General features: G+C 40.4%; 1 protein-coding gene across 1 annotated transcript in view; it reads right to left on the bottom strand.

Moving 5' to 3' along the window:
- Positions 1 to 257: 257 nt before the first annotated feature.
- The window catches only part of ipmkb (inositol polyphosphate multikinase b), a 28,414-nt gene continuing 17,803 nt past the window's right edge, over positions 258 to 10,868 (bottom strand). The window contains exons 5-6 of the mRNA XM_035145397.2: positions 8,399 to 8,480; positions 258 to 8,090 (exon numbers count right to left, since the gene is read on the bottom strand). Of these exons, the coding sequence (XP_035001288.1) occupies positions 7,294 to 8,090; positions 8,399 to 8,480 (879 nt within the window). The 3' untranslated portion in view covers positions 258 to 7,293. The remainder of the gene's footprint in view (positions 8,091 to 8,398; positions 8,481 to 10,868) is intronic.

Genomic DNA, 10,868 nt, shown 5'->3' with positions numbered 1-10,868 from the left:
TGCATCATTCAACCTCGTTCTTCCATTTGGTTGAAAGAAACTGTCACCTCGACTTTTGGTCCCAGAGAACAGGAATTCTTCAGACAGGCATGAAATCTGGTTCTCACAGAAGGAGGCTGCTGTGTTCATACTTTGGGCATCTCGCATGAAACCTGATGGGCCTCCTGCTGTATAATGTATGCAGTGGTTTGAAAGAAAGTAGGGGACAGTGAGTGAGACAAGAACTGACTCCAGAAATGAAGCAGCTCACCAAATACTTTGATTAGTATTTTTATTGTTGAAAAAATAATGATTATCAGGTTTATAGGTGTTGAGGGATGTTCCTCTCCTTATGTACACTATGATATTTTCTGTTCTGTTTCAGGCTCATATATAAGATGTGTTAAATCCAGTATATCAAAATTCAAACATTCTCAAAACCCACACTGCGAAGATGAAGAGCTCCATATCCATGACAGGGCTCATCCGGGCGGAGCAGGTTCAGCTCCTCAGAAAACTCCACGTGTTGGAAGTGAGTTTGTGGATTCCTGGAAATCCAACAGCGGTGGAGAAGCTGAAGTGCTCGAGCCCCACTCTCTATCCATCAAAACGTTTGGATTTCATGATGACAGCAACAACAGCATGCCACAAGCATTCACACGTCACACCTTTTACTCTTTATCATGGATGGTATTCCACAGCCAGTCATACCAACTGTGCATTTACACCAGGCATCGCACAAAGACACTTAAGTGGATCAAAAGTCATCACCAGGAAGAAAATGGCTGAAGGATGTTACAGCCAATCAGAACCACAGATTTTTTACGTCTGTGCCACCGATGTGACACCGTTTCCTTTCCTTAATGCTGCATTTGTGTCGAGTGGCAGAGTCTGTGTAGATATTCAAAAATGCAGCTCATCTCATCTCTGAGCTGGTGAGTTCAGTTTGGTTTAAGAAACTCTGACAGCTGTAGTGACTGATAGGATTAACTCAACTAGTTCTTCCCAGCTGACGTAAATGCAGCATTAAAACAGGACGGTTGCTATGACTGAAGGCAAATGATTCTGATTGGCTGAAAAGACACTTGTGCCCCTTTTACCATCCTATTACTTTTGTCTTCCTGGATCCAATTTAAGGAACCATACAGATGGTTTTGCATATTTTCCCCATTTACTTGACATTACATTACTGCCATTCATTTTTCAAAGCATCTAATACGGGTTCAGACTGATGTCGCACCAGGCAGCTGCTGATTTGAAGTCATTTCAGCAAAGTCGCTCACAAATGAAATGTTCTGCGGCATTTCCAAAATACTTATTCAGCCTTTCATCAATTAATAAGTATTTGTACTATATAACTTATACATCTATAAATATACAGAAATGTATTATTTGATATTTTTTTTCGATAAAATTGATTATAAAAATAATTTACAAATGAAATATTAATTAATCAATTAATACTTCAAATTACAAATAAATTCATAATTTAAAATACATTAATAAAATATAATATATATAATAATTAATACAAATGTAAAGATCTTTTTGAAAATGAAGTATGAAAATGCCTTAATTGTACCATCAAAAGATCAAATAAGTACTTTGCAATTTAGTCTATAGATAAATTAATTCATTTGTGAAGAAATTCGATGAAATGCTTCATCACCATTTCCATATCACAGAATGCCAGTATCTGTTTTATTTTATTCTTCAGTGGTGTTTTAACAGTGACAAAGTTAATATCGACATTTGAAGTTGGATGTTTGTTTTTTACAGTAGTAAGGATATCAATCTATGGTATCTAAATAAAGCTGACCTTATAGAGATGTTGATGAGTCAAGGCAAAAACAGTTCATTTTGTGACAATTTTAGGACGAGAAGACTCAACTCCATGTCTCTCTTTGTCCTTTTTCTGAGCTTTCTTAACTTCTGTTTACATCGTCCAACTTGCACAGACTTTACTGAGAATATGCAGTCTCTAACTGGACTTGATTTTATCAGAAAAAAGATCACGTTTGATTGAGTTTTAACGCAAATAAAAGCCACTGAATCAACCTGCACATTTACTCAACTCATCATTTCAATGAGTGAACTTGTGTGGAACTAAGCTGAGAGATGACATGTATTCAATTCAATTAACAACATGCTTTGAAAATAGCTGGCAGTAATGTACAGTACACATAGTTTGTAGTTAATGGTCTAAAACAGGTCACACCAGCTCTATGGTTCTTCAATGGAGAGCAACAGCTTAGGTATTCTGTTTGAAATATCATGAACTGGCTTTTCCATTACTCTGTAGTGCATGAAGGACAAATTTCAAATGGGAGAAGCCAACAAGCTGGAGTTCTAGAATATACTGTAAATCATGTTCTGGCCTGTATTGGACTTTTCCTGGTCACGAGGAGAGCAGCAGAAATGTAAACAACGTAGAACCAGACCAGACACAGGTTCCCTTGCATCTTAATCATGAGACGAGAGAAGCCAGAAAAGTCAATTGAATTTGTACTGTTGGACTGATACAGTGCACTCACCCTGGATTACCACAAGTCAGCATGGCCCAGTGTGGGCCGCGCTGACACGACACATGTCATGCAGTGCAAGCAGTTACATTACATGTAGTCCTGAGGACTACAATGTAATGGTGTCTTATTTATTTCCAGTATGGGTAAAGGAGCATCCAGAGATGATACCACACTTGTGAGGTAGCAGAGGTGAGTGGTCAGGTCTAAATCCAGACTCTTCACTGACTGTAAATAAATTCCATCTTCCAAAGCTGCACCATACACAACTCTTCAAATGATCAAATTTAGAAGTGGTCAGTTCTGTTACATGTCTGCGCTGCTGCTGGTAGACGCCAATAAAAGGGTTTGATGCTATTTTTCAATCATTTACAACTTACACCATTTACTTCATTTTGTACTGTATTATATGTAATTTGTACCATCTAGGCAGTCACTGTATATTCATTTCAATGTGCTATGAAAATCAACTTGCAGTGTAAAAGGTACATTGACGTATACCTATAATTAGTCCAGTGGCCAACTCCTGGCTCCATACCGAGAATCTTTAGTCTTTAGATTCAGTGATGGTCATTCAGACCATCAAACGGTACGGGCAGACGCAGCATGAGAGGAGGCTGGAGAAACATATAAAGTAAACATGTGATCTAAAACTGCTCCAGGCTGTGATGTAAAGACGGAATGACGAATGAGAAGTACTACGTGGGATCAACATGTAAAAAAGCCTTCAAATGAAAGGGCTCAGTAACATCGGTTGACACTGATTGAAGGGGGTCAAAGTCAAAGGTTGCATTACAGCGAGTCAGTTCACTACCAAACCAATTCAATCAAGAATGCCCTGTATGCTAATGCATGATATGCTTTTTTTAGTTAGCCATAATACAACTGACTAGAAACAGAAGAGATTCATAAAGCTGCCAGAATGATCAATAATCAATATTTCAAACACAGACACAACGTGGAGACATGAACAGAAAATAAGGCAGTGACTAAAAAAAAAAAAAAATTCTTCTAACTCCTGTTAATATCCCTAAAATAATCCTTAAAATTCACATTGATTATTTATTTAATTTTAGAAAATGCTAGAGAAAATATATTCTGATAGTTTGCAGTCTCTTTTGGTTCAGATTAAAATCAAAATACATTTGATTCAGTTCATTTGCTAAAGATAAGTGTTTTCATATTGTTTGTTGTATTCATTGATTACGAGCTGCAAAGGTCTGTGCATATTCTTGGTTAAAATCAAAGCTGGTTTGTGGCGTACTGGGGCAGTGTCATTTAGCATTCGATTTTAAAGCCGCTCCTTGTTAGTGTAGAGAGCGCAGGATGGAGTCAGTAAAGCTGTACAGAAACCTCAAGCCCAGACAGTGGCACAAAGGCAACCGCTTAGCATTTAACAATGATAGAGTTGAACTATTTCAATCTTAAAAACACACAGTTGATTAAAAGGTCTGTTGCATTTGTGCTAGTGTGTACAGGCGAGGAGAGCAGAGACACAACACTTCATTGGCTGTAATCACACTAGAACGTCAGACTGAGATGAGGATGGACATTTACACTGAAAGCTGCACTCTCATTTCGGTTGTGATTAGTGGAATTACTAAACATATTCGTTCCTTTTTGAATTCCCTTATGGGGGATGAAAAAAACATTAACTACAAACTAATCAAATGACCGAAACCAGACTGGGAACCTGCCTTGGGCCTCTGGGTGTCTGGGGTCGCACTGCCTGTAATCCTGCCTGGGGGTGAAAGGCTTCCATTCGACGAACTGTGACCAGGACTTATCAAACTCAAGATAAAACTGTTCAGCAATATCTGCTCATCTAAACAGAACTTGAGCTTCAAGGTCAAACCAAACAAAATTCACAGAAATGTTCTAATAATTAGGTTTTTCCAGAGCTTTCAGCTAAATCTCGTGGCTTGCAACAACTGAAACTCAATCTGCTGATGAAGGGCCATGGCCCAAGAGGCTGAAACACACAAGATCTATGTTAGGTCTCGACAAGACTTTCAGAAATCCACGGCAGCTACACTGTGTCAATGGAGAGCACTGGTCCCAATACAGTTCACGACACCCTTAACAGTCCTGGTATGAGAACATTAGAATCAGTGTACAGACCATCACTCGGTGTATCAATCTTTACCGAATATGACTCTAATGAACCAGTGAAGCTGTGGGCTCCACCTGTAATCGTGTTGACTCGTGCTTTAATAGGAACCAGTATCACTGAGCCAAAGAAGCCCCAACACCCCCCTCCAAAATCCCCCCTAAAACATAAAACCATTCAGTTGCCGTCTTTCCCTTTTTAGCAGCGACTCGGTCAGTAGAATCTCATTAAAGCAGCACGTCTCAAAACTGTTTTACTACAATCTTAAAAATCCTTAGGGAAGTTATAATTATTAATGTAATGTCAACCAAGCACAGCACATCATATGTCACCCAGTATAACATGTCGCTTCTGTCAAACCCCACAAAGCACTGGGAAGGGTGGAGCTTCCAAGTGTTGCCTTGATATAAATCAAGTCATTGCATAACGATAAATGGAAATCACAAAGTAACTTATGGCTAATCCAAGACTGAGTTCTAGTCCACAGCAAAGAGCACAGGCTTCAGATAAAAGAGGTGATTTGGCAGCTGAACATGTACAACAACAATTAAAATAGCCATGGTAAAAGACAATACACTGTGTAAGTTCATTGTACGGTTAAGAGGATGAGATCAGGTCAATCATGAGATAAGACTATATAAAACAATCATGTAGAGTTGAACAACCAGACAGCATGAGGATCATCTTGTAGGACAATAGTAGTAATATTAAACAGTTTTCTTACAGTAAATTTACCTGAGTTAGATACCTGTAGACAGTGGTTTCAACAAAAACACAAAATGACAACCCGACTTAAACATCAACATTCTGCAGACTTATTGTTTGACCCAATGCTCACAAACTTACAGCAAGTCTGTGTGAACGAACCCTCAAGACGTCCTGAGGACGAATGAATTTAGCAATGAAGGGATTTGTCAGCGAGCTGTGAACCAAAAGGAGCCTAATCCAGTTAGGTAGTAGTAGCAAAGTGAAGTTTTACTGTGCCATGTCAGTTACTGTAGTTTATGTAGTTTTTATATATATATATATATATATATATATATATATAAAGGCTTCACTGTCTAATAGTTATCAACTAAAGTGCACTACCTTCCTGGTTGCTTCATTTCAATAAACTGGAAATGAAAAATCAGTTTTCAGCATATGACTGAGGATCAGCCTAACCCACAGCTGTTAATCTACTATTGTCGGAATAATAAAAGCCACTAAGCTCATGTCAACAGATACATTTCCATGACAATCAAGCAAACTTCTTCCACTGATGAAAAGCTTTAGAGCAGAGGAAGGGAGTGGTTCCGATCCAGGAAGTTTTTAAAATGCATCATATCAGCTATATTCATTTCCAGTTCTTATCTTGCTCCTAATTTGCCAGTCGTCAAAACAACCCTATGTTTTAAAGAAACTATTTTACTTGACACAACAGCTCAAAAACCATGTGATGGTGCTTACTGACTTGGTATATGCACCCTGAACTTCCTGCACCATACAGCTTGGGTGTGATCTCCTGTGATAAGTGCGTTCTGCTTCAGGGCACTACGTCACACACCGTCACATGTGGGTGTTCAGCTAATAAAAGAAAAGCAGGTTTGGTATTCTAAGTAGAGACATCACGACAGAGGTTAATCCCTGTATCGATAGCACACAAATGACAGCGTGACTGCTGGTTTGTACTAGAATGATGATTTTGTGTTTGATGGCGCTGCTTCCAGTTACCTTAATGCTCAGACTTAGATTCCAACAGAACTGAATGTACCTGCATCCTGTAAAAAAACACTTGTGGCTGCAGAAGCTACGTGTTGCCACTGCTCAGCAGAAGTTACATAGCTTTGCTTTAAAGAACGCACTGAAATTATTACAGCTACTAAGGTTCAAACAGCCGATTAAAAATGGACCCATTGTGCGCTGGATTGCTTTATCAAAATACATGTGAGGTATCAGTGGCAATGGCAATATGGAGGAAAATGTCTGTCGCAGTACAAGTTATTGTATATTGCAATATTGACAGTATATAGTACATTTCTAAGAAATTCAATTGTTACTTGAATGTCTGCATTTGGCATCTGAAAAAGAAACCCAAGTACTTGATTCACATTGCTGTAAAAGACATGTAAAACCATATTGCCATAACCCTGTGCAGCACACCAAAGACTTTAAAGGGACAGTTGCTATGATATAAAGTCTGGAGAGAAATCCCTGTTACCTGCCTAATTCCTATTATATCTGTTATAATCCCTACCCCTAGTTTCATATGTACTGTTATCCACTTTGAGATTTAAATGCATTCTAAATGGACTAAAGTTGAAGTCAGGTTACATGGAGCTTGTGTGGGCATCAGTAAATCATGCAGCTGAAGATGTTGTGTTTAAGTACAGGGTTGTAATGCCTTCACGGACTGATTAGTGCATGTAGCATGTAGAAATGCAGCTGTCGCCTTATGCCACTTCCCCTCTGCATACAGGCACACGCACAGACACAGACACGCACGTGACCGATGGACCATCACAATCAGGTGAGATGATGATGATGACGACGATGATGGTGGTTCAGTTTTAATATTCACTTCTTTGATTCTTCCCTCTCCTCTGCCTTTTGAGAAGAGAGCAGGAGGGTTGACGGGGAGGAGACAGAGGTTCACTACGAGCAGTTGTGGAGCTTCAGCTGGGGTAGGAAGGAGTGGGAGCTCTAAGCAGCATCACAGAGGATCTGCTCCAGCACTGTCAGCAGGTGTTTGAGGCCGTAGATGTAGCCATGATCGTGGCTCTCGCTCGGGAAAACGTGGGCAAAGTCAATCATCCTCACCTCCACCTCAGTGTCTCTTCCACTCTCCTCTGTTGTCTCACGTCCTTGTCCTTTCAGCTCCCCTGCCTCCTCCTCCCGCTCTCCTTCTACAACCTTTCTTTCCAGTTGTGATTTGTTTCTGTTGCCGTTCGGCGGTTGCTCTGACTCACCTGTTCGTTTCCATGTGGAGTTGTCTTCCTGACACAATACAGAGTTGTTATCTCCAGAAACTGAGCTCACCGATGTCTCCACAGCTTCATCGACTCCACTGGTGCCTTGGAGGTGACCCTTGGCACAGTGGTGGCCATGTTTCCTGTGGTTGGTGTAAATTGTGGCTAGGCTGAAGTCCCAGGGCACCACCACTTGAATGTTGTTGTTGTTGTACTCCGCCACTACCCCTTCCTGCCCCACCCCTTCCTGTCTTGCTTCCCCCTCTCCCCTCTGACAGCTGTCAACCGCTGATGACAACGTGGCTGTTTTCACCACGGTCGGGCTGATGGATGGGGTGCTGAGAAGGAAGGAATAGGAGGATGAGGAGGAAGAAGAGGGGAGACCCTCATAGACGAAGAGAAGGGAACTAGCGTAGAAGGCCAGCTGGTGCTGAGACTCAAACCAGTGGAGGATTTGCTGCACCCTGTGGATGCTGGCTGACACTGCATCCTTTCTCAGACAAACATCATTATGGAAGAATTTAGCCAGACCTGGAGTAGAACGGAGAGGAGAGGAGAGGAGAGGAGAGGGAGAAGGAGAAGGAGAAGGAGAGGATATGTTAGAAACCAGATTGTAATTCTGTGTGAGATGCTGTAAATATGGGAATATATGAGATTAATGTTATTTGAAGATGTTGTCACCCTAATAAAATGAACTTGTGTTAAATGTGAGGTTGGCCTAGGTGCTTATTATAGTGATGCTCTGAAAGGTTCTTCCTACACTTCAATGTCAGTAGGAAAAAGCCCCTTATGGAAAATGTTGATCACATTATCAGTTACACACACACACACACACATACCTTCTTTAATCGTGTCCTTAACCAGTGCTCTTCCATAGTGTTGATCGTAGGAGTCAAAAGTGTCACTGCACACTTTATAAACCTGAAATTCAAGAAAACACGTCGTGTTAGTTTGTTGGTTCTTGTCCCTAAAACACACACTATGGTAATGGTGTTTATACACACACTTACCAACCCACAAAGAGTAAGTAACTCAGACTTATTTTCATTATGGTAATCTGTCAAAATCCCTTTGACTGGTTCTGTCTCCACATCGTGGTCCACACAGCTAACCTCACACCTGCCTGTATCAAACCATGAAGCCCATAGCTGGATGCTGGTTCATTTTCAACATCTATTACCAATTAATGTTGATGCTATTATAATTTTAAATTAGAACGCACATCTTACTAGGAATTACCTGTTGGTGTCATCAACAGAATGAGCGTCGTGTCATGAGGATTTATCTACAACAAAATAAAGATACAATCCAGATATAGTTCGGGGCGAAATTCACCAAACATGCACGACTACTTTTTACTGCACATTACATAACGGTTGTACACTGGTCAAAGTGTGGAGACAGCGGAAACACTGTGGAGAAAAATAACAGGAGTAATAATGCAGCAACACACAGAAAAGTGAGACTTATAAATGTCTTATAACTGCAATCACATGATCAGCCCCCAGCCAGTCACGTACAGAAAATACTAAGCATGATTTCAAATCTCCTATCATTTTGGCTTCATTTCAACAGAAGGGAGCCCTGATATCACTAAAATATCTACAATCTCTCAGAGATCTCAAAGAGTAGAACAGGAGGTAGAACCTTCAACTACCAGGCTCCTCTCCTGTGAAACCAGTTCCCAGTATCTCTATCACAGATAGCTGGAGATGCTAGCAGCAGGTCTTTACTTGCCGTGGCTCAATTACTGGAGGTCACATTTACAGTTTCAGAAAGAAAGCTGCAACTAGCAATACCACAGGCCAAGCCAAACAGACCAGGCAGGATTAGAAGGAACTCTGCCTTGGTGTCTTTCATTTGTTCTCTTTTCTTTACCATGGTTTGTGCTCCCCTCTCTCTCTCTCTCTTTCTCTCTTTCTCTCTATCCTCATTATTCAGGTATTTTTGACTCCAGAGCTGCAGGATACAGATCTGACCCTACTCACAACAATTATTAATACTGTTATTAACCGGTGCTCTTATCATCAATAGCATCATTACATCTTCAATATCACTCCTTAGCAGAGATTAGTATGGACAGTTTCCCAGCTCAGTGCCGTGCACATTATGCACTAAACCCCCTGATTTTAGAAATACTGGCTGTCTTTAAAAACCTCTGCATTTATGTTAAACCCACCTCTGAGCCTATTAAAAAGCTGGCAACATAATTCAAACCCACAGGACTTGATCTGTATGTTAGGACAGTGTATTCAGTTCTGAAGTTCTGTACTGTACAGTACTGCTCAACACTGTCAATAAGTGCAGTGTTGAGATATGTGGACCTTACTCCGGCATCCACTGTAAACTTTATCCGAATTGTAGTCCACTACGTCTGTGACATCTCCAGTTAACTGTATACATTATTTTGTGGAAATAAGTGTTTTGCACAGAACAAATGATCCATTTTATAGTGGAAAGGTGTTGAAGTGTAATTGTTTCCTGATTGATTACAGATCATACAAGGGGTCCCTGTGGATAAATGTTCCATTACGTTCACAGACAAGTCTCTGATTGTGTCTGTCTGGTATTTGTAGCAGAGCCAGATCTGCTGCTGGAGACGAGGCTGCTGAGAGCAGTGACACATGGGCTGAAGGTCCAGATCAAGGTTCATATTTTTTTAACAGTATTTGATCCAGTTAGTTTTGCTATCACATTGCAATTCTGGGAGGGCCGAGAACAGTTTTATAAGACATACGTATATGTGCGTCTACCTGTACTTGACATGGATTGGTTTGTAGACGGGCATACGGCTGACGTCAGTGTGTCTATTCAGTGGGCAGTAGTTTTTTTAGTTTTCTGGAGAGAATGAATGAAATCGATTCATTTTGCTAATCTTATTGACATTGTAATATCATTATATTACTACCAGTATCACCAACCAGCACAGTACATGGCACTGTTATATTGTCAGAGGTAAAGACTGCAAGCAATCCTGCGAGCCTGGGTAACTCAGTTTCTGGAGAGCCCAGTAATGCTTCTTCTTATTTTTCTTGTTCAATTGTTTAATGCTCCCTCAACTTCCTGAGATTGGTGCGAAAATCCAAAATGAGTTTTCTCAATACTGCAAATGATTCACTGTGGTCAGAGGCACCTTTCACACCTGATATTTTGGTTCAGACTAAACTGAAATGTCTGAGGGTCCGGACCAAAAAAGGTAGGTTTGAAACTAACCCTCTACAGCAAACACCTTTTCCTGTCAAGCTTATTGTAGAAGCTGGTTAATATGATATCCATCTTCAGTATACATTTCTGTACGTGCTTTATATG

The sequence above is a fragment of the Hippoglossus stenolepis genome, chromosome 21 (genome assembly GCF_022539355.2).
Source record: "Hippoglossus stenolepis isolate QCI-W04-F060 chromosome 21, HSTE1.2, whole genome shotgun sequence".
Taxonomy (NCBI): Eukaryota; Metazoa; Chordata; class Actinopteri; order Pleuronectiformes; family Pleuronectidae; genus Hippoglossus; species Hippoglossus stenolepis.
Note: the sequence above shows the minus strand (reverse complement) of the source record. Positions and strands in the feature narration are given on the sequence as shown.